Here is a 27,977-nt window from a genome sequence, read left to right as displayed (position 1 = left end):
GGGATGCGGGCGGGACCGGGACGCTGCCCCCGCCGTGCCTGCGCGGGCTGAGGGCGGCCCGGCGCGGCCCCGCTCCGACGCTCCCTGGCAACTGCCTGGTCCCGCCTGCCTAGCAACCGCCCCGCGCCCGGCCTCCTGATTCGCCGGCCAGCCCCTGCCGGCCGGCGAATTCCTATTGGCCGCGAAGAGGGCAGCGGGCAGCGATTGGCTACGACGGCGGAGGGAAGAGGCGGAGCGGCCGGGCGGGGTTCGGGCGGAGCGGAACGGCCGCGGTGGCGTCGGCGGCCTGCGGGACTCTTTGGACGCGTGGTGCGGAGGGATACGTCGGGCGGACGTCGGTACGAGGGTCGGGCGGGGGCGGCGGAGGAGCGGGAGGCGCTGCCGACGTGAGCACGGCGGGCGGGGACTCGGTTCCGCCGCGGCGGCCGGGCCGGGCCGGGCCGGGTGGGAGGAGGGGGGCAGGCGGTGGCGTTCTCCGCCGTGAGAGGGAGAGCGAGCCGTGGGGTCCTGACGGGCACGCGTCCTCCGCCAATGAGGAGGCAGGGCTGGTGCGGACCCCGCGGCGATTGGCTGGCGGGCGGGCGGGGCGGGGCGGGCGCGCCGTCCCGCCCCCCGCAAGGACACCCCCGCCTCCTCCGCGCAGGGCCGGCCCGGCATCATGGCTTCGGAGCTGGAGAGCCTCAACCCGGGGCAGCGCATCATGACCTTCCGCCCCACCATGGAGGAGTTCCGCGACTTCAGCCGCTACATCGCCTACGTGGAGTCGCAGGGCGCCCACCGCGCCGGCCTGGCCAAGGTGCGACACTCCCTCTCCCCCCGGGCGGAGGCCGCGCCGCCGGCCCCGGGCCGCGCACCGGCCGCCTCCGCCCTTTGTTTACGCCGCGGCGCCGGTGGGGCGGGCGCGCCTCGGCCGGGGCTCGGCCCGAGTTCCCCGAGTTTGACGCTGTCCCCGGCCGCGGCCGCCGCTCCCGGCCCGCGTGTCCCCGCAGATCGTGCCGCCTAAGGAGTGGAAGCCGCGGCAGTGCTACGATGACATCGACGAGCTCGTCATCCCCGCGCCCATCCAGCAGGTGGTGACGGGGCAGTCCGGGCTCTTCACGCAGTACAACATCCAGAAGAAGGCCATGACGGTCCGCGAGTTCCGTAGGATCGCCAACAGTGACAAGTACGGCCGGTCCCGGGCACATAGAGCTGTGGAATGGTTTGGGTTGGGAGGAGCATGAAATACCACCTGGTTCCTCACCTTGTCAGGGGCAGGGACTCTTTCCTTACGAACAGGTTGCTGAGGTCCCCATCCAAACAGGCTTTGAGCGCTTCTAGGGGTGGAGCATCCACAGCTTCACACAGGGGCCAAGTCCTTGGGATGATCTGGGGTCTGCAGTGTGAATGTCATGCCCCTGGCAGATGAGGTTGCTTGTACAGCGGGTTCTGTGCATGGGGACCTTTGTCACCTGTGCAGCAAGATGATGTGTAATGGCAGCAGAACTTTTTGTTTGTGCTGTGGGCTCCTGTCTGTCTGTCCCCAGTAGCTAGACCATTGAATTACTTATTAAGTAGTGGAGAAAGGAATGTTCATGATGTAAAAAAGGAGATGAAGAAAAGATCACTTGAAAAGAAGTTGAAGCAAAATAGCCTTTTCAGTAACTAGAAATAGCATTGGAATTGCTAGCTACAGTCATTCCATCAAAGCTTGTTTTAGCTTTCAAAAGCTAAAAAGTACAGAGTAGGTATTTTAGAGTTGTGTTTAATAGAATAATTAATGGAAGTTACTGGTTTATGTTATATGTGTAACTGTCTGGAATCTATGTATATAGACACACATTAAATAGGTCTTAAGACTAAATTTGATCCCTTAGAGCTACATATAGTCCAGTATATAGTTAGCAGGGAATGGGCATAAAGAGCAGGTATTTTCCTGGTAAACAGAGCGTGTTTGACCAAGGTGAGTCTGTGATGGTTTGCTAGTTTCACAGTGGCAGAAAACTTTGGGTTTGTTTGGGGTTTTTTTTGAAGTTGTTCTGTTTGTATCATTTCTGGTTTTGACTGCGTTGTTGCTTCTAAGTAGCTACAGCTAGAAGGTGAAACAGACCCCAGAAAAGTGCACAAAGCAAAAGTGAAAGTAAACTGAGAAATGGGGAAAGTAATTTTCTTTCTGATACTTCCGTTCCAAAGCGTCACAGAAGCAGAGCCGTGACTGCTCTCACTGCTCATCTGGCCAGTAACACACATTAGGTATTTTGATTGTAGCTTCCCATTCTTGCAGTCAAGGAAAACATTGGTTCAGACTTGCCGAATATCAAACTGCAACGCCTTTAGTATCTTTCTTGGCTTTTTCAGGTACTGCACACCCCGGTACACAGACTTTGAAGACCTTGAACGAAAATACTGGAAGAACCTCACGTTCAATGCCCCCATCTACGGGGCGGATGTTAACGGCACGCTCTATGACAAGGTAAGGAAACTGTTCTGGTTTTCAGGTAACAGTTATCCTGGTATATTGTATTCCATAAATACTAATGTGGCATTTGACTCCTACCTTTAGGAACGAGTTAGTGATAGTCTTAGCATAGTTCAAGCTTCTGGATTAGGCAGCTGACAGAGGAAGCATTCTAAGGGACCTTTGCTAGCACTTCAGTGTAGGGAAGCAAAAACCACTATTGCCCAAGCATTGCTTTGTCCTGAAAGGCATATGAGGGTTGGAAGGGTTGATCAGTGGATACATGCTGCTTTGGTATCCACTGGTGTATGTATTTTTGTGGGAAAGCTCTATAACCATTAGGTGGTGGGATGATAACTGTCAAAAGACAATTTGCATTCTGCTTGTCTCCTAAATTCTCATGATTTATTCTTTTAAAAGGTGTTTGGAATGAAAAGTGGTTTTTTTTAAAGAGGGTTCAGACATGAGCTCAAACTCAATCAGCATCAGCTATTGTTCTCTGCTCTGTTAAGTCTGTAGCTTCATGATTATTTCTCCTTTGTAATCATTACTTTGGTAATTTTTCCCCTTCCTTAAAGGCCAGTAAGCAATCACTATGCAAGCTACCATGGAGAACTTTGGGTTTAGGTGAACTATCTTGTAGCTTCAGCTGTGTCATTCTGTGGTGTGCTGTTTCACAAGTGTCTGTTAAGCTTTTGCAAACTGTCATCTCAGCTGTGTGATTTTGTACTTTGTAATCCTTGTTTGACATGAGGCTTGTGTTTTTCAGCATGTAGATGCGTGGAATATTGGCAGATTGAACACAATCCTAGATATTGTGGAGAATGAAAGTGGCATAACCATTGAAGGAGTGAATACTCCTTACCTATATTTTGGCATGTGGAAAACTTCCTTTGCTTGGCACACTGAGGACATGGATCTCTACAGCATTAATTACTTGCATTTTGGGGAACCCAAGTCATGGTAAGATTTTCTAAGGAATCCTCTAGATGTAGAAAAGCAGTACCATAAAATACTGGAGTCAGTCACAAAGCTAAGAATTCACTAAAATAATTATCAGTTCTCCAGTCTTGCACTACAGTTCTATCTGATGACAAGAACACACAAGGAGCTTCAGAGCAGTGCCTGTCCTCAGTAGAATTTGTTTGGTAACCTTCTAGAAGGGTCTGGTTGCTGTCCCGATGTAGAGAGTTCTTCTGAATTACAGTATAGTATGGATGCTGTCTGCTGTAGTAGGGCCAAAACTTGGCAAACTTGCTTATCATTTCCTGAGGCTCTGAAATGACCATACAGAGGTGTGGTCACACAGGCGCTGGGGGAACAGGCTGTTTTTAACAGACTTTGAACTGTAGCTGCCTATCATATATCTAAACATCAGGCTAGTGGATGTCACTAAATGGTTGTGTCCAGTGTCTAAGCTTTCTCGATTATTTTTAGGGGAGGCTTCTGAATTTCTCTGTACCATGGGCTGCATTTTAAGAGTGAATCATGCCCTTCTGTTCACAAATTAATTTCTCAAGCAACTTCAACAATTGTTTCCATAGCACTTTTGTTGGAAACTAGTATTTTTGGCTGCCTTTTATTACAAATTTGAAGAAACAAATAATAGCTAGCACAATGTAAGCCATGAACAACCCCATGCAGTAGCAGAGGAACATGAAACAGAATAGTTCAGTCTGTTGAACTATTTGGCTATTGCTTCTTCTACAGTAGTACTTGGAAGAAGTGAGCTTTGCTAGTATCTTTGATTTATTTAGCAAGGAATCTATTCAGAATATAGCACTGTATTCCAGAGTGAAAGCAAACTAAGTGGGTTGATTTATTTATTTTAGTCATACTGGCCAGGAGTTTTGTGGCACCCATAAAAGGTGTGTACAGGGAAAGACGTAGCTCTAAAGAGCACTCTGTGAGTTGTGCACATGTTAAGGATGTGGCACCTGACTCAGTCCCGTCTTTGTCTGAGCAGCTGAAAGAGATGATTCCATTTTCTTTCTTGCCCTGTGTTCCCCCTTGCACTGAGTATACAGAGATTACACTGCTGTGAACTGAAACAGTTCAGGAAGTGCTCTTCCCTTTCTTGCTGCAATTCATGTTTTGCTGCACAGATCTGCTAATTATGTACATCAGACTTTTTGCTTCCTTGGTTGCTTGAGTGAAAGTTGTTGAAAGAAATGGTCAGCTTTTACATGTTGATTTTTCTTGGGATAGAACAGTAAAAGTCCTCAATGAAGATTTTTAGGTTTCTATCAAACTTTGAAAAAGACAAGTGTAGAGATAGAGATTTTTTTTTTTAAGTAATTCACATTTTGATGACTGATTATAATTTCCAGTCAGACTTCAAGATTTTGTTGTTGTCACTTAAACAAACTTGTTCTTACAACTGCAGGTACTCCATCCCTCCAGAGCATGGGAAACGGCTGGAGAGACTTGCAAAAGGTAATCAGGCAGTTCATGTCCTCCTTTCTCTAAAGATGGGCTGGACAGCTGCAATGGGTTTCTGCTGTTTTAGAGAGCATAGGTTGGCATGACTGAACTGATAATTTGCCTTTTAGAATATAGATTACATTACTTCTGAATGTTTGCTTATAGGATGCACACAAGAGAAATTGTCACATTACAAATAATGAACTTGTGGTCTGTCTAACCTTAAATGAGAAAATCCTTAGCTATTGATTATTAAAACTGGAAAGTTGTGGCCAATGGAGAATCCTTCTATCTGAGACCTTTCTTATGTTCTTTCAAACTGGCAGCTGTTAAAAGATATATCTTATGGATTTGTCATTTTTCTTCAGCAGGCAAACTAGCACATTTCAAATAAGGTGGCCCATACTTGTAGGGAAAAAGTGTCTAGACAGTAATTTTTCATAGAACTGCTGAAAAATAAATGTAGTTTGAGCACAATTGTAATATCTCTCCTTTTTCTTTATTTTAAACAGGGTTTTTCCCAGGAAGTGCCCAAAGCTGTGAAGCATTTCTCCGTCACAAGATGACTCTCATCTCTCCATCAATTCTGAAGAAATACGGAATTCCATTTGATAAGGTATAGAAAAGTAATTGTGATTATACCAGCTTGATCAAGAGGTTCCTGCAGCCTTGTCTTGTTTCTGACAGCAGCCAGTAGCAGATGCTTAGAGAAGAAAATAGAAACAGGCAGGGTATAAGGCAATCCTTCCTATTGTACTTCCATTATCTGGCAGTTGGGGCCTGAACGAGATTGAGACGGAAAAATCTGTCAAGGACTCCTAAAAAACAAAAGCTTGGTTTTCTGTGATTTTTTTTTAAACTTAAAACTAAATGTTATCTTCTCTGTTAGATTCACTTCACTGTTTAGATGTGTATTCAGTGAAGTGAGATTTTTCTTTTTTTGTTTCCAGTTTTTCCCAGCTAATTTTGTTTGTTTCAATCTACTTCCTCAATAGCAAATAAGGCTTGTCCCCTGTTAATTTTTTAATTACATTAATAACTTTATAGGCTTCCTTACTTTCTGAGGTAAAGACCTGCAATTGCCCTTCCCACAGAGAGATATTAAAGATCTAGTCTTTGAGCTATTATTCAGAAACACTGTATCATCTGCCTGGGCAGCTGAAGGGTTTTCTTGTCATAAGCTTTTACAGTGGGGAAATGTTGAAGAGGAAATAGTGGAGGGCTGACTGAGAGTTGTACTCTAATGTGAGCAGCAAAAGAAAAAGCAATAAATTTTCAAGTTCTGTGTGGATAGAAATTTACTCAACCTTAGATACTGTTCAGCCAAACCTGTAGCTGATACAGATAAGTATCTTTATTAAGTTCATATAGCTGGTGACAGAGTATTATGTATATGCTAAATTGATCAGTTGTGTTGTGTGTTAGTAAAAATATTGTTAAGCATGGCTTTCAAGTAAATAGATATGTAACATAAGCAGCAAAATAGCAAAGGTCAGTAGCAAATATATACATTGCACAAGGGAGTTCCAGCCACCATCTGCAAGTTGGATTTTTGGGTGTGCTGCAGAGAGGGGTATAGGAGCTCCTTTTAATCATATTCACCAAGTACTTTCTTAAACTCTGAATAACACTGTGATGTCTCAATTGTCTTCTAGGTGACACAGGAGGCTGGAGAGTTCATGATAACCTTTCCTTACAGCTATCATGCTGGCTTTAACCATGGCTTTAACTGTGCTGAATCTACCAACTTTGCTACTCTTCGGTGGATTGAGTACGGGAAGCAGTCGGTGCTGGTGAGTGGTCTGTTGCCATCGTGAAGCCCCCAGTGTATGTTTTAGGAGAGTAGTTTCAAGCCTTTTAAGATGTGATGTCTGCTTTCTCATAAAGTAACAATATCCAGGCAAAGTCCTCCTTAGTACCTTGTGTCAACCATGGATAGCATGTAACATGTTTTGTAACTTGTAACTATTGTGTAAGTTTGTGCAGCTCATGCAAGGCTTCAAAGAAAAGCATGGAACTGGTTGTCTTTACAGAGGTGAAAGAGTATGCTTGGTAGGCAGATCTTGTCCGTATTTTTCTCCAGTATTTTAACCATTGTTTATTGACTGTTTAGCCTGGAATACAACTTTGGTAGCTTAAATGACTTATCAAAAGAAGTATCTTGGTTGAACCTTTAAATTGAGTAGTGTTATATCCCTGTAGAGACGCCTTGCAGACACGGTTTATGTTTTCAGAAGCTACATGGAAGAATGCTTTGAAGCACTAGTTGTAACCATACCTAGGGGAGGGGAGCCTCTACTGCTCTGGTTAGGCCCAGAGTTTGTGTGGCTCTGATTTCTTCATAGTCTCTGGTTTTGTGGCCTGTTTCTATATGAGCTCATTTTAAAACACTCAGCTTCTACCAGCAACTGTGTAAAAAAGACTGATGAAGTTTCTGTCCTAGATGTTGTGATAACATCTGGTTTTCTGTTTCATGTTTTTTGCTGGCTTTACTGCCATTTTTAGTAACCTAATGTGTACCCTTTTGATTTCCTGGGAAAGAGTTTTGAGAGTTCTGAGGCTCAATTACATGTGAGTGTGGGATTTTGTTCCTTAAACTCTTGAAAGCAAAATGCTAGAGAAATGCAGAGTAGAATTGTTAAGTATTTGGCCTTACTTTATTATTTTCTGTGACTTCAGTGCTCATGTCGGAAGGACATGGTGAAGATCTCCATGGATGTGTTTGTGAGGAAGTACCAGCCAGACCGTTACAAGCTCTGGAAAGCTGGGAAGGACGTGACTGTCATTGACCATGCTCTTCCAACCCCAGAGGCAGCAGAGTTCCTTAAAGGGGATCTCATGCAAAAAGTCAAGAGTGGGAAACAGTGTGCTGAGGAGATGGAAACAGAAGAGATGTGTAAAGAGGAGGTGGATGGGGATGAGACAAAAAGGTACAGCTTTATCTAGTTCTCTGCTTTTCTACTGGATTCTTGGAATTTGAGCCCAGTTGCAATTAAATGCTTGCCATTCTGATAGAATAGTGAGAGTTAGCAATAATCTTTTTTCCTGGGAACAGGGCTTACTCTTAATATTTTTTTACTGTTTAAGTCTGCATTAATAGATAGTTTGTGGTAAGCAGGAAGCACACCAGCTTGGAAGGTAGTTCTTCATCTTGGGACAGACCTCCAAAGCCTCAATTGGCAGTGTGTACCCTACACTGACAGGCCAGAAAAAAACAGGGTTGTATTAAGATCTTGGTATGGTACTTGCTAGCAAATTCTGGTACATTCAGTGCTGCAAGTTGTTGCATTGGTGTGCAGTTTCTGGTTGCTGAAGGTCAACAGGTTAATCATCTTACATTGTGCAGTTAAATCTTTTTCAGTCAGTGCCAGCTACTGTTCCTAAAGTCTTTGGTGGTAAATTTTTTTGTTGTTTGGTTTGATTTGTTTGGGGTTTTGTTTGAAGGGGATTTTTTGTTTAAGATAAAGAATGCCTGGCTACAGAGAGCACAGCTGCCTTAATACATGATTAGTATGCTGAGAAGTCATCTCTAGGGATTACTGACTTTTTCTCTCTAAAGGCAAGAAAACACTTCAGAATAATTTGGAAACTATTTGGCTTTTCAGAGGCTGTCTCATAAAACACTGGTCCAAACCAGACTGTATTTTATGCATTCACACAAATTTAACAGTTACATGTTTGCTAACCTGACATAGGGATTTGTCTTCTGCAGCATCCCCAAGCACCGCATAGGAACAAAAAGGCACAGGGTCTGCCTGGAAGTGCCTCAGGAGGTGAGTGAGAGTGAGGCCTTCCCTAAGGAGGAGCTGAGCTCCACACAGTATGAAGCGGACATGGCAGAGCCTCATGAGAGGCCTACAAGTGAATTTGGGCAGCAAGGTGAAGAAAGGATCAAACTTCCAGGTAACTGTGTGCCAAGCTTGTCTGGGGCACTCTTCAATATGATGCTAGTTAATAGGATGCTTTTGTGTCCAAAAAGCAGGCACTGGTTTGTCAGAGCCAGTGGTAGCACCTGGTACCTGACACAGAAATTTACTGTTATAAGACTTGAAATATAACCATTTTCTAGTTTTTGATTTTTACTCTTTATTTTGCCTGCCTGCATGCAGAAATATATGGGATGCCTCAGTAGTCTAAGCTGCTTTTTATCTCTCTTGAGCAATGAGAGCTGTTTATAGGAATTGCGTAGTAAAACATATGCACACTTCCTATAGGAATTGCATAGTAAAACATATGCACACTTCCTGTGGGTCTGGTATGCTTTATAGGTGTGTTGCTTGTAATTTTGTAATAAGTAGGCTAGACAAAATTCATGTAGGTTGTAATGGATGAGTTATCATTGCTGTTTGTGGGAGGAGCAAGAGGCATGTGGAACAACACAAGAACAGGGAAAACGTGATGCCCCCTCCTGTATTTTGTTTTCCAGCCCTTTGCAGCTTGTATTTAATAATCTTTATTGGTTTGTGGCTTTGGTTTTTTATTTCTAGTAAGTCTTCCATGCATGATTTTAATCTCTTACACACAGCAACATATGGCGAGGATTTGGGCTGTTTTAACTACATACATGTCTGTATAAAGGATCATCTCTGTTTATTTGAACTCACTGTCTGCTGGTTGGTTTTATGTACCCTGGTTCTTGTAACAGTAGAGGCAATGGGCAGACGTTTTTATTCTCTCTCTGACTAAACAACGTATGACTTTATAACTGTTTGAATTAATCATCTCCTCTTTACGTGATGTGCTGTTGTTTTCTCGTGTGTAGTAGTTTGTTTTTCTGTTTGGCTTTGTGCAAATAGTTGCATAGATGTTCTCTTTCTGCCCAGACTTCAGAAAAAGTCAGTATATCCCTTCTTCCAGCTCGTGTGGACGCAGCCAGATTTGAAGAATTGAAACCGGTAAAGCCTGAGGTGGAAGAAGAACAAGAAGCAGCGGCACTGGATCTCTCCATTTCACATGCTTCAAATTCCACTTCAGTGTTGCCAGCTTCAAAGCAGAGTGCTGCATCCAGTATTCAGTCCAGCTCACCTTCCTATTCTTCAGACTCGGAATCGTCTGATCTGCTGGCAAAACGAACTCTCCCTGGGCCAGCCGGGGTGTTCACAGTGCACAGCTATGCAAAGGGGGATGCCAGCGGATCCGACAGTGAGCAGACTTCAGGGAAGAAAGCCAGCTCCAGTGTCAATGAGCAAGAACTGACAGAGGTATGGGAGGCACAAGAACTGAAAGCTGGAGGGCTGTAATTCCATGGTCAGGAGTTTGCTGTGACAAAACTTCCAATCTGTGCATATGACAATTTCATCCCACTGGTGTTTGCATAGCAGGTTGCACCTCTGGATTTTACTAAACACAGAAGAATTCAGATGAAAGCCTTATATACTTAGCCCTTCAAGTAAGCAAGGAGATCACCTATCTTGAGAATTTCTCAAAGCTATTTAAGTGCTGTAATGGAAAGGATAGCTTAATGTTTTTGATATGGTAGTGTTACAGAATAATTAAGGTCCTTTTGTACTAAGAGACACCTATTTGTACCTAAAATGAATCTGGTTTGTTCCAGCCTTTATTGCAAGCATATTCGTGTGATGAGGGGTTTTTAATATAAAATTGCATACATGGATACATCTGTGTCCTTTTAAAAGAGGAGAAAGGCTACAACAAAAATATTGATTGGGAGAATGTAAATTTGAGTGTTAAAAAATTGACAATTAATGTTTTATTAAACAGCCTAAGAGAAGAGTTAGAATCTTATCTAGTAGTGTCTTTCCAATATTTTGTTTTCCTGTTTAAATCTGTGTTTAGAGAATGGGAAGCCAATAATGACTTCTTAGAAATCAAGAACTACACTAAAGATAGACCAGTCTTGATAATTAAGCTGAAACTGAGAGTTGTCATGGCTATATAAACTGAAGATACTCTGTTGCAGATACTGATGTCTCTATCAAATGTCTCAGAACAGGGAAAAGAAGAAATTTTGAATGGGTGTGGATTGTTTTCCCCAGTATGGTGTACTTTGAAACAAACTTTCCATTAGGTGGTAACTGTGAATGCTAATTTAAATGTCTTAGAAGTCTGTGTCCAACTCTGTAAGAGAACACAGGTCATGATTATTGTGCTCTCTTCTAGCTTTGTTTATGAAAAGAAGATACTTAAACATATGTAGGATGCATTTAATCCTAGATTTACTTCTTTTAAAAGAATAACAGATTTTAAAAAAAGGGTAGGCTCTTATCTAGAGGGAGACTTCCTGTACTGTTGAAATCATTACCTTTACTGTCGTGCTTGTCAGGTTAGTAGTAATTTTGTCAGTGTGTCACTTGTTTTTGTATGGGGCTAAGGGAAGAGGAAATAGCTGTTGTTGCAATCTCCTTCTTCCAGTCTGTCTGGTAAGACATCAAGACAAGTAATAAGCAGAAAGGATGAAAGTGTCCTTAATTTTAAATAACCCTTTTAGTTTGTCAGTCTATGAGCTCTGTATTTTTTCTAGTTTGTTTTCTAAGGTTTTTTTTATTATTTTTAAATTTGGAATAGTTCAAGTGACACACAAACTGAGACTTCTCCAGAATTCATGAGACTTCTTTCCATGGCTCTTTTTAGTTGAACCATCCAACTTGTCTTTCTTTGTTTCTGTCTTTCACATGATTCTTTAAAGAAACAGATGTGCATGAAAAGCTACACTGGGACCCATGAAAAGTGTTCTATTGACTCAACAGAGCCAATAAAGCTCTGTCCAGTTTCTCATAGAAAAAGTGCTCTGAACTCTTTGAAAAAGAGTTTAGAGCTGAAGTTGCTTTGTTGGAAATGAAACTCTGGAGGCATGTGTGCATTTTGAAGTAGTTTCTCTAAGTTCAAAGTAAATTCCTTCCAAAATGGTGTCAAAAGGGCACGTGCTAACTGACAGCTGAATTGCTTTCCTGTTCCAGGTGGGAAAGGAGCACGTGAGCTCCGTGAAGGAGAGTAAGAAGTCCAAGGGTCGTCGCCAGCCGTTGAGCAAACTCCCCCGTCATCACCCGCTCCTGGTGAAAGACTGCATCAGTGATGATGGTAAGTAAAGCCTTACGCTCTTTGGGAAATTGGAGAGAGGGTCTCGTCTTCTCTGGGCAGTGTGGGATTTTCTAGTAAGTAACTGGTGATAAACAGGAGTCAGTAAGTGACAGCTCTGCCTCCTAGTTAAGGTGCATATCCCATTGTATCATTAAACTTTTCTCTCGAATGGTATCATCTTTCTTTCCTGTATTTTCTTTGGAAAGCAAAATTAAACCAGTGCCAGAGACTGTTGCCTAACTGCATCTACCTTAGAATATTTCAGTCACTGATGTAAATATTTGTTATTTAAAAAAAAATCCTTAATGCCAAATTCTTTGGTGGATGGCTTTAATTTTGATGTAGATGTAATTTGGAGCTGGTTCTGCCCTGTTGCTTGATTAGTAGAAGCCTCTTAGAAAGGAGACTGAGTTACTGGCTTCCATCACCCTTCTGTCAGTTTGCTTTCTGGCAGTCTTTCCTCATCTCCATTCATAGCTTTTTGCCTTATTTAGTTTGATTTACAAGAAGAACATCTATAAAAGGCCATATAGTCACTGAGTGAATGCTCTCTTATCACAGAGGCATCAGAGCAGCTAACTCCTGAAGAAGAGGCTGAGGAGACAGAAGCATGGGCCAAGCCACTGAGCCAGCTGTGGCAGAATCGGCCGCCAAACTTTGAGGCTGAAAAAGAATACAATCGCACCATGGCCCAGCAGCCCCCATACTGTGCTGTTTGTATGCTCTTCCAGGCTTATCAGGTATGAAACCAAGACTCTTCATGCTGTCACAGAGGTAACAGAGTAGGTGCTACTGTGGTACATAGTTTGAAATATGTGGGTTTGCATATTGCCAATTAACAAAAGCTGGATCAATGTTGCAGTCTTTCCCTGGAGCTGTTCCAGGAGAGCACAAGTGGGTGAACATCCTCAGACCTGTGATGGGCCCCTGTGGGTTCCCAGGGGCTCCACTCAGCTGTTCAGCAGAAGCTTTTGTGATTTGTGGCTTTTGCTCAAACCACAGAATGGAGCTTAAATGTTGCTGGAGCTGACTGTAAAATCACACGTCTCCTTTCCAGACTGACTCCTTCACTTCTAAAATGTTTTTAAGAAAACACTTTAGGTCCTCTCATAGTACATGGTCTTTGAGCTGGCAAGGAAGAAAACCTTAAAAGAATCTAGGGTTGTGTTTGTAGATGGTATAGATTGAAAGCTGTCTTGTCTTGGAGTGTATCCATGACAGTAGCATGGGAAGGGGTGCAGAAGCCCTTTGTCACGTTGAATAAATGTGCAGGCAGGAGTCCCTCACTGAACTTTTTTATATACCTAAGATAAATAATTTTAAGGTAGCTTGAATAGTTATCTGCATGTTTGACCTGCAACTTTAAGGTAGTTTGACCATTCCCATACACTAAGGGTATTTGATTCGTTTGTGATAACTGTATAGTTGTGGTGGCACTAGAAACATGTTTTGGAAATAAAGACTTCACATTTTTGTTGAAGATTTATATTTCATATAGTTCCTAATTTTAATGAAAACCACAGACCATAGTTTTGGTTTTGCTATTTCTGTCTTGAGGGTGAGTTCTTAGGAATGGAAATTCCACTTAGGAACTGTGTGGTACATGAGGATTTGACTAGTGCTGAAAGGTATAAAGTTAACAATTTGAGAACAGTTGAAGTTCTCTGAAGATCTTTTTTGTAAGTTGTTGTTGAGCAGAAAACTCTTAGCTGCAGGTTTTCAAATGTTTGTCTACACCAGGCAGTGGAGCAGAAACTCTTCGAAGATTTGAGCTGTGGTTAGAGTCTTCGTTCCAGCTTCAGAAAGCTTATAGCAAGTCTGGGAACTCATTTCAGTTACCCATTCAAATAAAAAATTGGCGCAAAATGCCAGACAAATATGCACTTTGGGAAGAAGAAGAGTATCTGCTGCTTGGTGGAAAAAAGTCATTGTTTTCTTAAACTTTGTTACAGATTTCCCTCAGTCATTTTGTATTTTGCTTGACATGCAATGTAAGTTTAAATCAGTAAGTTTTACAGAATTATACTAAAGAAGACTTTTAGAAAATATGTCCATTTCCTTCCAACTGTGAACGTTACCTGGACTTTTTCTCCCTAGCTTTTGAGGCACTGTAGGAGGGACAGTGCAGATTCACTCTGCTTCTGCAATTTCTGCTAACAGTAATTTTAAAATATTAGGCAAGATACCTTTGTGGTAGCCTACAAGGTACAAAAGGTGATTTAAATATTTTTTCAAAGAGAAAAATTAATTTCTGTTTAGTTGTTCAGAGGAGTAGCTTTAATGGAAATACACATCTGTGAACTTTGTATGTCTTAGCTGTTTGATTTGACATTGATTTAGGAGAATAAATTATGAAGGATTAGCCTGAAAGTCTCCTGAGCTTTATATGGGAAATTGCATTTTCAGTCTGTTTCTTTTCCAGGAACAAATTAGTTTAAAGGCCATTAGACTTGTTCAGAACTACACTGGGAAATAGTAATGGGGATTGTAGTAGGTGTCTTATGTGTGTGTTGATAATCCTTCCATACTGAGGTAAGATAAGTGTACACTGAAGGATAGCAGTGTTGTGATCCTCTGTATTACCAGGGGAATATGCAGAAGAGGTGTTTCCTGTAGAGCATGAGGTGGGCTTGGTGATTCCACCTCTTCTGTCAGAAGAGATGCAGTTTGATGTGTATATTGTTGATCATTAGAGGGATGCAATTCAGACTTTCAGTGTACTGTTTGAGTAGAAATTTTATTCTGAAACCACAGCAACTGAGAATTTTATAAATATAACTATAAATAGTAATAAATGGTTATAAACATAAATTTATTTTCACCTGACCTACTGACTTTGATCTTTCATTACCTTAATTTTTTTTTAAACTGGATGTATGTATGAAATAATACGTGAGTAAAGATAATGTGAGACCCTTTTACTTGTAAAATTTAAATTCCCTATCCATCCCTCACAGGCAGAATGTGAAGGCAGCAGTCAAAACTCTGGAGTAACTCCAGCTGCTGCAGATGGGAAGATCCGAACAAAACCCCTGATTCCTGAAATGTGCTTTACTGCAACTGGCTGCAGCACTGACCTCAATCTTTCAACTCCCTACCTGGAGGAAGATGGAACCAGTGTACTCATCACCTGCAAGAACTGCCATGTCTGTGTTCATGCAAGTGAGTGCATCTAGATGTACCCTAAGCTCTGCTGTTCTCCATTCTGAGCCTGTGCATCATAGCAGGCCTCTGCCAGTTAATTTAATGTACAAACAGACCAAGTTCAGCCTTACCAGAGGAGTGTATACTTGGGTATACCCCATTGCCTGTGGGGTGGACAGTTGGCTGAATGGGTGGCTTCAAATACACAGCATCATCCTGGGGCTTGTTGATTTTAATTCCTGCTTTACTTCTGGGCCCAAGGGAAATGGGTTTGAGTTTAAATAAACTCTTAAATGAGATGTGTCTGTTCTAGGTTGTTATGGTGTATCCCCTGACAAGGCCACTGAAGACTGGATGTGCTCCCGGTGTACAGAAAACGCGTTAGAGGAGGTAAAGTTTTCACAGATGGAATCTGGTACATCTGAGAAATTGGCTGAAAAGTTAGTTCGCATGGTGTTGTGAGTGTTGTTTTTTTTTAATTATCCTGTGAAAAGAATGCAATCTAGAGAGTGTTTAGGAGCCAGTCTCTTGTTTTGGTACTTTTAAACTATAGTGTTATTCTTTTAACTAATCCAAAGCTGCTGACCTCAGAGGAAAGATGTTCTGCATGAATGTGGGAATAGCTCAATTGTCTGTCTGAGTTTATGGTAGCTACTATTTCTAAGCCAGAAAATAATTTGTGTAATAACTAGGCAGGTATGCACATATGAGGAAAGCAAGAATAATTGGATTCCCTTAAAAGGCTATGTAGACTCTAGGTCAGTGGTATGGGTCAGCCTTTCAATTATTATTTCCTCATGTTTTTTCCAGATCCTATTGTACATCCCAAAAGGATATAGAGTATTGCAGGTGTAAAAGGAACCCATACAAACAAGTTGTTGAACCTTCAGTGGTAGGTTCTGCTTGCTTTCAACAGACTTGAAGCTTCTATTTGTTGCCCTAAGGGCAGCAACTTTTGAGAGCTGAGGAGCTGATCTATAGGAGATAGTTAGGTCTCTTCTGACAGCAAAATCATTCTCTTCTTCTGGATGTGCATTTTGAGGTGGAAGTTCTGCAGCAAATGTTGTGCACTAGCTAATGCTTTCTTTTTTACTCCAGGACTGCTGTTTGTGTTCATTACGAGGAGGAGCACTGCAGAGAGCCAATGATGACAAGTGAGTGTTCCAGATTTTTTTTGATTTTAAGGAGAGGCTCAGTTCCTAGGTATCTGAGGGTAAGCTGGTAAACTGCATTTGGTGTAACAGTGTGACCAACAGCACCCTTCACACTCTGAGTGTTCATGGTGTTCTCATGCAGCAGTTCTTACCTCTTTAGGTAATGCCTGGTTCTCATTCTGTTGATAGCAGCTGTTAATTGCACTGCATTTGATAGTGCAGAGCTGTAATATGCAAAGGAATAACCTACCACATAAAAATAAGGTTCCAAATGAACTAACATCTCTCACTACCTTCTCTACGGAGGATTTTGATTTCCATCTTATTTGTGGTTACATTAATGACAAAGGGCAACCATAGTTTTAAGTAGCACAACATTGGAATTCAAGGTACCTCTACAGCAAAATGTGCATACAACTGCCTGTCCTGTGTCTTTTGGTGAATCATCTAGTTATTTGATGCACCATAGCAGTGGAGCAGACTTGTAGCACCATGAAATAACTGAAACTTGCCCAGGCAGTCTTTTATCCTGCAGGAGTCACTGAGTTTCTTTCCTGTTAAGCCTGTTCGTAGTAGATTTTAGGTATGAAGAAATCTTGGGTTTGCCCTACATGTGGCCTGTTAGTATCAGTAGGAAGATTACATTGATCATTCTCAGAGGTTATTTATTGTAGTTTATATGGCAAACTTGAACAAAACTGTATTTACTTAAACTCCAAAGCATCTTCTGGCTTTGGTTCAGTGCATATTAATTTCTTTTTCCTCTCTTCTGTCCTGACAGGTGGGTTCATGTGATGTGTGCTGTGGCTGTACTGGAGGCAAAATTTGTGAACATCGCAGAGCGGAGTCCTGTAGATGTTGGCAAAATCCCCCTGCAACGTTTCAGGCTGGTATGGATCACCTGTGCTGCATCAGTGGTGTCTCTAGTCCATTCAGAATCTGAGGGGTTTTGCTTATCCCATCACACCCAAGTAATCTTGGTTGAGTCTCCAGACTGAACTGTATAATCTGCTCAACTCTGTATGAGAGATGGCAGTTATTCCTATTGCCATTTTCTAAAATTTTTCATTGTTATACTATATGTTTATTTGCATGAAGAGCCAGCAAAAGGGTTTTCAGTATGTGGCAGGTAACATGCTTGTTTTTCTCCTCCATAGTATTCAACTTGCTTAGTTGACTGCTTTCAAGCACTGAGATGCTTCAGGATATGTGAGACATTCCTGTAATGGGTGAAAGTCTTCAGCAGTAAAGCAGCTGTACTTAACTCTTTTAACATCTCAGTGTTGAGGGAAAAATGACTCTGCTTTGCATATGCATTACAGATAACATTCTTTTCCTACAACTGCCCAAGGCCAAATTGAGTAGTGCCAGGATTTTAACTGTTACCACTCTGGTCATTTCCCATTATTCTAATCTTGTTGGTTGTATTTATGTAACTTTTTAGTCAAGTGCTGAAAGGCCCTATTGAGTTGGAGCATTGCAAGCTCATCTAATCTAAGATCTGTTGCTGGCATCCTTGGGTTCACACTTTGTGCATGTTGAGCTGGTAGATATTTAATTTATATTTTTCCTTTATTGCATTACTTCACTTTTACGAATTATTGTCTTGTCATAAACTAAAACTGTTAGTTGCCTGCTTCTGTTTTGTCAGAAAACAGCAGTGTTTTCAAAGAGACTAAGTGGCACAGCTATTATATGATAAACTGTTAGCTAGCCCTTGGTGTGTGATAAAACCTAGTACCAACCAATAATCTCTAGTTTTCTGTCCACAGAAATGCATCTTCTGCAAGAAAAGGAGAAAGAGAATTGCAGGTTGCTGTGTACAGTGTTCACATGGCCGGTGTCCCACATCCTTTCATGTCAGCTGTGCCCAAGCAGCCGGAGTTATGATGCAGCCTGATGACTGGCCATTTGTTGTCTTCATTACCTGCTTCAGGCATAAGACTCCATCTCAAGCTGAGGTGTGTAGGTGTGTTATTCCCAAGATTTGAACTGCAGTGTCTTGGAGGCACTGAAAAAATTTTTGATTGTGTGATTATTTTGAAACTTCATTGAAGGCTTGGCTGTCTCACAGTACATAATGTAATCTAACAGTGTTGGTCTTGGATTCTGAGCTGAACCTTGCTGCTTTTCTGGTTTTAGTCAGGTGCTTTATAGTACATAGGTTTGCAGACCAGAAGGACTGGAAGCATCACATCCCTCCTGTGGCTGTTGTAGTGAGATTTACGCTGTGATTCTTAATATGCAGGAGTTAGTGCCAGTACTCCAGCAGTCTGCATGAGTCGTCACAGAATTTCACATTTAAGTGATTGATTAATTTCTAAAGTTCCCATGCAGCCTTTTTAACCAAAACCACCAACAGTCTATTAGAGAACGTTTTATGTAAGGGCCTTTTCTGAAGAATGAGAACTTAATTTACTTAGTAAATTAAGGACAGTAGCCCATAACAGATGAGACTTTAGTTATTTAACATTCTGGAGGCAGAACTTCTCTAATGCGTTGATGATGGCTGAAGTAGAGTAGCTCACCTGAACTAAAATTTTTTGCTTTGTTGTCTGCCAGCACTGCAGCTACGGTCTTCAACACATTTGTTATTGAGTCATTGTATAAGAAGTGATTTTTCTCTTCTCAGCGAGCTAAGGCTGCACTCCAGGATCTGTCCCCTGGACAGATAGTCATCAGTAAGCACAAGAATGGTCGCTTCTATCAATGTGAAGTGGTCAGCCTTGCAAAGGAGACTTTCTACGAGGTCAACTTTGATGATGGCTCCTTCAGCGATAACCTGTACCCAGAGGACATTGTGGTATGTTGTAAAGTGAGGTTGTGTATAGGATACGTGGTATGAGTCAGTTCTTGCTGCTGTAAAGCAGAATGGCCTTAGAGATGTTACCTGAGAGTGACTTAACTGAGGCCATATAGAGACAGGTGTAACAGGAAGCACAGTTAATCTTTGGCTGTTTAGCAATGGTAGGTCTGAAGGAAAACTTGCTGATACTCGCATGCCATCCCCACATCAAATACTTTGAAGTTATCAGTGTTGGGATTTAAATGCAGATTACATAAATGGATGTCTTTCAGCCTAGTTCTCCATCTCCTAAAATGGAGAATTGTTGGGGTGGTGTGCACTGTGACCCCTTGGTGGTTTGCTGAATCTTCACATAAAGAAGCTGCTTACCTTCCTTGTCTCTCTCATCTTCCCTCTTCATTCTAGAGTCGAGATTGTCTTCAGTTAGGTCCCCCTGCTGAAGGGGAAGTTGTGCAGGTGAGATGGACAGATGGACAAGTTTATGGAGCCAAGTTTGTCGCATCACACGCTATCCAGATGTACCAGGTACAAAATTGCTGTCTAAAAACTCATGATTCAGAACAAGCCAATTATGTTAACAGGGTTGCTACAGGGGCATCATGCTTAAACACTCCAGGGTGAGTTACTCTCACTGTATTAGCAATGACAGATGCTGGCAACAGTTGCTGGAAATGTGATTGCTTGCAGCTGTATGCATCTCTGGCTACCTACCTGAAAGTGTCCACTTGTGAAAACTGCTGGTCTGCAATTCTTCATCACACTCTTTCTGTAGTTTAAACTACTTAAAATAAGTTTATTTTGCTTTTCTGCAGTGAGAGTGCACCTTGCCTCTCATGCTTTCAAAAGGATGAATATTCAGGCTGTATTAAAGTGAACAGCCAGACTGTCTTGTCAGGTGTTAAAAGAATATCCCAAAACTTGCTGGGCTATTATTGTCAGGAGATTACTGAGGTTTTGATTCAAGTCTGTTGCAGTGTGCATAGCTGCATATGTATCTTACAGATTTCAAGTGGCAGAAGATTATTTCACAAGAGAGCTCTGTGGGGAGAAGGCAACTTCTAGGGAGCTGTGGCAGGGTTCTAACTTGAGACTTCTGACAGAACAACCTCTGGTTCTCTTCTAGGTGGAATTTGAAGATGGTTCACAGCTGATGGTGAAAAGGGATGATGTATATACTCTTGAAGAGGAGCTTCCTAAGAGAGTGAAGTCAAGGCTGGTAGGTAAACAGGGGGCAAATTCTACTAAGGAAGTTGGTTTTAGTTCATGCTTGAACAGCAACCTAAGCATGTGGTGGCAGCAAAATACAATCTGGTGCTCTCCTAATCATTGCAAAGCTCAGTAGTTGATCAGGCTACAAAAACAAAGTTCTGTCTCTGGAGAGAATTTCTCGTTTTGCAGGGATGTGAGTTTGTATCACAGTCACAGATTGAGAGAGCATGCCTTTTCATGCTTGTATTTGTTAGTTCCATTGTCTACTTCCATTGCAAAGAATGGCCAAGTTCCTTCACTTAGCCTTTGTTCTCAAAAGCTCTTAGTAGGGTTGCATCAAAAGAGCTTGCTGTTTCTTGAGACTGTAAAATAATTCAGGTGGGAAAGGGCCTCTGCAAGTCTCCAGACACCTGTTCCAAACAGGGGTAATTTTCAGAAAGGGTTGCTCAGGGGTGTCTCCAATTAGGTTTTGGTTATCAATAAGGGTGGAGATCCCACACCCTGTTCTACCCCGTTGCTTTGCACTTTCCACTACAAAAGTTGTAGTTACAAACAGTACACTGGGGTGTCTTGCTTTATAGCACAAACATGCACACCCTGGTCAGATCTGTTGGCAGGCACACAGATTATTAGAGGCTTAAGAAAGAATGTATTATAGCTGAATTCTGTGACCAGGTGTTTAAACATGCCTGCTCCATAAAGCAGAAATTGTACTAAATAGCTTGCAAATTGGAACAGCTGACTCTGTTTATAACTCTGAGAAAGTGATTGTGAATTTAAGTGCTGTGTTACATTTGAAACTTGAGATTCTTTAGATCTCTAATTGCAGTTCACTTAAACATATCCCCAGACTGGTAAATCCAGTTTCTTAAATAGTTTTCTTTTTGCATTTAGTCAGTTTTTAAAGAAAGCTGAATGTTCCCATGTGTCTTGGCTTGGTTCTTTCTTACATGCAATAGGAAGATGTGGAGACAGGGATTTCATCTGTCCTCTAGTGACTAATTCTGTCTTTTTCTCTTAGTCAATTGCTTCAGATATGCGCTTCACAGAGATCTTCGAAGAGAAGGAGGTCAGTCAAGAGAGGAAGAGACAAAGAGTGATCAATTCGCGCTACCGTGAAGATTATATTGAACCTGCCTTGTACCGGGCCATCATGGAGTAAACACTGCCTGTGGCAGAGGAAGAAGATGCCCACCTCCCCAAGGATTTAAATGTTCCAGTACAACAGGCCATATTTGGATGCTTTGAATCCAGGGTTTCTTCTGGGGTTTTGTTCTTTTATATTTTAAGGAAGCTAAAAAGCTGATGCTCTGCAGTAGCTGTAAGGCAGCTGTTGTATAGTGAAAGAGATCCCGTTTGCTGAAGCTGATGCCTGCAGACTGCTGGTCTGAAGTTGGGTCCTTACCAAATAAGCCAGCTTGGGGATGTTGCTTTCATCTTGTTGAGCAGTCTTGCTTTTTCTTTAGAGACAATTTTGACAGATGGCAAACTCTTTGGGGAGTTGTTGCCAGGAATCCTGGCAGCTGCAGAATAGTATGGTCTATTGTTTTAACTGAATATTGTTCCTGAATTTAGGAGTTTCCCTGGTGACCACACCTGGGCTTGAGCAGGCAGTATTACTGGTGCTGGAAATGGAACTTCTTTTATATTTATATCCATTTTTTTTCTGTTGCAAGCAGCTTCAGTCTCTTGTTTCTCAGCACCTCCTTTCTGAGGTTGAGCTGTAGGCTGTTCAAATCTGAACAGACTGGAGGTGCTTGTGTGAACAGGTGAAATGTGAAATTGAATCCTGTAGGACAAATTATTTAACCTTCCATTTAATATTTTTGTTCTGATATGCTTTTGACTTACTTAATCATAAGTTTAATTGTTAATAGTATGTGCCTCAGAACCAGTGAAATCTCTCTGGAGCCTTGTGAAGTGCAGCCTTCTAACAAAAACAGGTGTTCAGCTCCCAATAGACATTCAGCTCCCAAAGAGTTTGTTTTGAGTTTCTCTAAGGCAATATGACTAAAGGGACAGTCCTAACTCTCCCTTCTTGAAATCCAAGCATCGCAGTGTTGGGTATGACAGGGCAGAGCTGTCTGAAGCAGTGCTGCTCTGGGGCAGCACTGTATCATGTGTCCGCAGACTTTTGCTTACAGCAGCTAATACTGGGTCTGAGACAGATGAAGTGTGCACTGAGCTGTGTGTTCTAACTGAAAGGCTGTGCAGTGCTCTTCTGAAGCAGGAGTGCTGCCGTGTTGCTGTCTGGCAAAGGTTACTGTAGCATTTTTATAGAGTGTTAGGACACATCTCAGTTGTGGTGGAGAGAATTTGCGACCCCAGCCACAGGAAGCTGAGGTGAGCTGGGTAGTAGGTGTACCTGGAAGATGTGCCAACTTGCTCCTAATAATGTAAGCATTAACACATCACAGTAGGAGCAATGTAAATACATGTTCCTTTCCCATTCTGTAGGAAAGGGATTTTAGGCTGTGGAGCAGATTGGCCACCTTCTTTTTGCATGGAATGATGGGGTGAATTTTCCTACTGAAGAAAATCATGATTGTGTTCTCCAGAAACTGTTTAAGAGGAGAATTTTATAATGAAACAGACTTAATGCATCCCTGCTTCTATAGGGACATGGCAATGCGTCTGCAAAGTCTGGATTTGTAACTTTTTTCCTTTTGTTACATAGGAACGCTATAAACCAAACCCTTCTGAAACCCCGGTGCATCAATTTGTGATTAGCAATAAAATGTAGTACTGAGTAGTGATACAACTCTTGATCAGAAAAGAAATAAACTGCAACTTTTATACAGAAAATCTTTAGCCCTGCATTTTTATAGGGCCAGAAGGATAAGTAGCAAAGATTTGCACACTGTTTTGCATAGAGGTAACCTGTCCTATTTTTGTGGTGGAATACCTTGTTCATCAGTATTGGAAGGCTTAAACATATTCTGAAAGAACATAATGGGGTTTTTTGTGGTTTTTGGTTTCTTTTTTTTCCTTTTACTATGTCCAAAACTCCTGGTCTCAGGTATTAAATGGCTTTCTGCTGAATGGGATAGTTGGCTTGATAAAACCGGGATCTGTTAAGACCTGAATCTGGTAGCTGCTGTTAATCTGGTCCAGGCAAAAGAAATGAAACTGTACTTTGACACCTGAGTTTGTATGCAAGTCTTTGAAGTGATGTGCTATGAGCAAATGTGGAGAAGAGCTGGCAGGGCCTTAACAAACTTGCCTCTGTGAGTTAATTTGGTATTAACTTCTCATAGGATGAACACTACCTGCATGTTACTGAAAAATATACTCCTTGTCTCTCTCCCTCCAGAGAAAAGGTGCCTGCATTCAGGCTTTGTTCCCAAACTGCTGGTAGAACTTAAATGGACCTTTTAGGTGTCAGATGCTATACCTGTGCTGCAAACATCTGGTTCAACAGCTTCATCCTAAAACGATGACCTAGTAGGAAACGGCTGGATTTGTTTGGTGTGGTGTTCTTGGTGTTGGTTCTTGAGCTGCTCTGTGCAGGGCCAAGAGTTGGATTTTACTGATTCTTGAGTGTCCTGTCCAACTCAGTGTAGTTGTTCACCTGCAGTAGGTTTTGCCACTCACCTCTGACAGTATTCAGAAATTTTCAGGAGCTCCTATGCATAGTGTTTGTTTTGGAACATGAGTTTTGTTACCTGTTTCTGGCATGTTTTCTGCAGGTGCCAGATTTGCTCTTGTTGACACTTGTACAGTTGACTGCACTGTTTTGGAAACTGCTGCCTTCCTGCACTTTGTGACAAAGGGTCTTCCCAATTTTCCTGTCAGTTCCTGTGCTGCATCATTCAAATGTGAGCACACTGTTAACTGCTGCAGGGACTAAACTGTGTTTTAGCTTCTCTCTGAACTTAAGATCAGTGACCCTGACGTTTGAAGGGTCTTTATTATCTGACTTTGCAAAAGCAATTTGGTTTATGGCTTGAAGTATAACAGATAGCAGTAAAAGCTCTGTACAGAGCAGCTGTCTCAAAACTACATTAGCTTTCCATTGCCAAGACTCTTACCATGTTTGATAATTTTCTTCAGTGGTTGTGGCTTTTTTGGAAATGTGTTTATCCTTTTTACAGCATCATTCCAGTGAGGGTGAGGAGCTGCCAGATTATCAGCTGTCAGATGTTTCTTGAGTATGTTCAGTATAAAATCATGCTCAGTGTGCACTCTGGGGGCCCTTTGTTGGGTCCATTGCATGTGGTGCTGAAGTCAGTAGACCTCTTCATTTTTCATGAGGCTTCCATCTGACTGGTTCAGGTTGGACTCACGAGGGGCAATGTTTGTATAAACAAATAGTGGCTTTCCCTTCATTCAGGATGAGCTTCACAAGTCAGTGATAACTTTTTGTAACATTTTAAAAGGCGGCTGTAGTCTTTGTAAAGCACCTGATTGCAGTAATGTTTCTGCCTGTGGCTGGACTTCTAGGAGACCGCTTTTCTATCAGCAGGCTTCTCAGATGACCAGACACAGTACTGTCAGTAGTAGGACTCATTCTCCTTGCTTCTTCTCTCTCTTTATGGTGTTTTTAGCTGGGTTGAATTGATTCTGCACTATTTGAGGAGCATAGTCACTTATCCTAAGGCTTCTAATGCATCTCTGTTCTTCCATTCTTTAACTGGGCTCCTGTTGTCTGACAGTCTGCAGTCGTGCTTGTTTTTTAATGAAACATGGGGTGAAATCAAGACTGATAGCCTGTATGTTGTTTTCAGTTTCCTCAAGAAATAAATCAAATTTCAAAAAATACAATCTGCAAACTAATTTAAGAACTAAAGCAGTGGGACTTGGAAAATCTCATCATGCTTCTAATTTTTCTATTAGCATTATTCTTTTCTAATATTCATCTCCTTAATGCTTATCTAGTGAGTTCTCAAGTGTCTTTCAAAGACCTAAGTGTTCTGTTATTTAAAGACCCAGTCCGGCTAGGCTGTTTAACTAGAACAGGGATGGAACCACAGAATCATCTCTACTCATTGAAACACAGAGCTGAGACATGTACAGCAAGAACTGAATTGCCTTAGATTCCCTTTTTTAGCTGAGAGTGCCAGGAGAGGAGTCATCAGAAAAATCTTACCTGGGCGCAGTCTCAGACAGCTCTGTTCTTTGACTTGGTGTTGACTCTTGAATTTCACACTGCTGGTTAAGACCTGCTGAATTGGCAGTCAGGTAAAGGAGATTCTTCTACTCTAGCTCAGGGAGTCAGGGATTTTTGGTGATACACTTGGTGTATCAGTAACCTTGAGGAGTTTGCTTATTGTGGTGTCGAGTTCATATCTTTGAAACCTAATGTGCCAGGTATTCCTATAGCCAGCTTTTGTAGTTTGGGGAAAATGATAATGGCTCCTTTTCCATGACAAATTTGTAGATACTATACAAAACCTTTTAGTGTGGGCTTTTAGATTAGTGTAAAGCATGTAGTATTTTCAGCTGAACATGAACAACAATATTGTTGTATTGCTAAAAGCCAATATAAGCCTTTTTTCTCTTTTCCCATAATCAGTCTTCATTTTTCCACATTGCTGTTAGGGCTGTTGAACAGCTTTAGATTTCTCCCTTGGATGAATGAAGAGCACAACACTCCAGCTGGAATTTGTTGCTTGGTTCCAGTGATGAGTATAGCTGAGGGTGTGTATCTGCAGTTACCTTTGACCTCACCAGAATGGTCTCCAGAGAAATGGGAAACATTCACCTGATTGCCATCTTTTCATGGAGCTGTGGCAGATCCATGCAGAAGCACTGCCACAGCCTCCTTGCTGCAGCATGAGTAACATGACAACACCAGCATCAAAACAGTTCTGACAGCACCTAGCAAATGAGGGAAGTATGTGGGAGGGTACTGGAAAAAGATTTAAATGGTATAGTATGCATGTTAATTTTGAAACAAAACTGAGTGAGATAGGAGAGCCCGAGAAGAGGTGTCTTTGACCTGGAATTTTGCATTTAGGAAATGTTCTCACTGTTATAAATTATTCTAGTGGCTGTGAACACCTTCATGAAGGAGAGAAATGAAATAGGTCTGCTGCCTGGGCTCTTCTACCTCCTGGGAGTTACTGCCTGGCAGCATGAGCCCCTCATGCTGCCCAACACCCCGGGAACTGGGATGCTCTCACTGTTATCCACACTGCTAGCTGAAGCAAGAGCTGCCTCCTCACAGGCTGTAGGCAAGGTGGGTGGCTGGTTCTCGTATCCAGGCTGAAATCCTCCATATGGAGTTAGGAGCAAACCTGTCTTTACAGCCCAACAAGTGTGCTATAGACCAAAGCAAACTACTTCAAGTATAGTGACTTAATCCCACAGTCTTGCTGAATGTAAGGAGGCATGGCACTGTGTTGTACCCATGGACCTCCAGAGAATTTCAGACAGGAGGATCAGATGATTGTGAATGAGCTGATATTAGTTCATATGCTTGGACTCTCATTTCCTTAAGTGATACTGCTTCTTTTGAATACAGTGTCTCTGCAATTTTGGGCTAATGTTCTTGCCTATCCTCGCAGCAGGGGTTAACTCAAACTTCTTTCCTGACAGCCCCAAGCAATTAGGAAGAAATGGCAGTGTATTGGGTGCAGGATAATGTGCATGGATGCCTTTGGTGTGGGTGGTGGGTTCTGATGGGCTGCAGGTACAGAGGAGCAGTTAACTTGCAGACAGTTCCATGGAAAACTGAAGTTTTCCAGGAGTGATGTGATACAGAAGAGCAGGGAAACTGGTGATGGGAAGCGGCTACACCAAAGGACTGAGCGGCCCATGTGGTTTGGAACTGTGGTTGCCTGTGGTGGATGTCTGCCCAGGCTACTTGGCTCTGCAGCAGGAACACAGCTTTGCTTGTCCAGGCCCAGCAGAGCCAGTGCAGGATGAAGAGAGCAGTTGTGTTGGCAGCCAGAGATGGATCTGTCCTGAATCCTCTCTAGCCTTCCCAGTTCCAGCTGGATAGATGTTTCCAAACACTGTTTAACTGCTGGTCTCCACAGGGACTGGCAGAAGTGTAAATGCTCAAATTCTGCCATTCTCTCTTTCATTTGCAGAGGTAGCACAGGGAATCCTGTTTGGACCCTCAGTTGTCCACACAGTGGGACTGGAGCCAACCCTGCTTTTCCTCACTGGTTGGAGGGTGACTCCTCTGGGAGCAGAGGTCTGCAGTGCTGTCACCAGCAGGGAGACCCCCGACGTGGGCCCTCAGCATATGCAGAGCCTGGCAAGGGGAAAGGACAGAAAAAGAGCACTTGGCTCGTATCCCTCCCCAGTTGAAGCGGGTGAGGGGCTGCCAAGGGCTTTGCAGCAGGGAGAAGAAAGACAGCGTTCATGGGAGCTGCGTGACTCCGAGCTGGTGGGCTGGGAGCCAGGCACGTCAGCACCTGATGGGCCAGTACACAAGGCAGGGCTTCTTGCTCCTCACTCCTCACCTTGTCGAGAGGAGCCCTTTCAAGGGGTTCCAGCCCAGTGTAGTGAGGTCTCTCCTGCCCTACTGCCCTGCCTATTCTGGGCTGGACAGTTGTCTGTGTGGGGCATTGCACTGGCACAGTGTGCTGGGGAGGTCTTTTCCCCAGGAGCCTGGTTTGTTCACTGCTACCCTGGACGATGCTGGCTGAGACAGCTGCCCAGGATCCCTCCTGCCTGTGTGTGTCCTCCACTCTGTCATCTTGTGGGGGCAGACCTGGGGGACCTGGATCAGTCCTTTTGCCTTCTGTGCACACTGCAAAGAAGCAGCCTCCAGTAGTGCACTGGCTGTGTGGAGGCTGCACAGATCATTCCC

At 42.7% G+C, this 27,977-nt stretch overlaps 1 protein-coding gene across 1 annotated transcript; it reads left to right on the top strand.

Moving 5' to 3' along the window:
- The first annotated feature begins 211 nt into the window (after nucleotides 1-211).
- Nucleotides 212-23,017, top strand: KDM4A (lysine demethylase 4A). The gene is made up of 22 exons (XM_021528164.3): nucleotides 212-338; nucleotides 644-796; nucleotides 990-1,165; nucleotides 2,338-2,452; nucleotides 3,207-3,400; nucleotides 4,824-4,873; nucleotides 5,374-5,477; nucleotides 6,517-6,654; nucleotides 7,541-7,791; nucleotides 8,574-8,764; nucleotides 9,719-10,062; nucleotides 11,779-11,899; nucleotides 12,461-12,639; nucleotides 14,857-15,061; nucleotides 15,357-15,433; nucleotides 16,142-16,197; nucleotides 16,979-17,087; nucleotides 17,970-18,158; nucleotides 18,830-19,000; nucleotides 19,409-19,528; nucleotides 20,127-20,219; nucleotides 21,234-23,017. The coding sequence occupies exons 2-22, from the start codon at nucleotides 659-661 to the stop codon at nucleotides 21,372-21,374; spliced, it is 3,162 nt and encodes a 1,053-aa protein (XP_021383839.2). The 5' UTR covers nucleotides 212-338; nucleotides 644-658; the 3' UTR covers nucleotides 21,375-23,017.
- The last annotated feature ends 4,960 nt before the right edge of the window (nucleotides 23,018-27,977 follow it).

This window comes from Lonchura striata, chromosome 9 (genome assembly GCF_046129695.1).
Source record: "Lonchura striata isolate bLonStr1 chromosome 9, bLonStr1.mat, whole genome shotgun sequence".
NCBI classification, from domain to species: Eukaryota; Metazoa; Chordata; class Aves; order Passeriformes; family Estrildidae; genus Lonchura; species Lonchura striata.
Note: the sequence above shows the minus strand (reverse complement) of the source record. Positions and strands in the feature narration are given on the sequence as shown.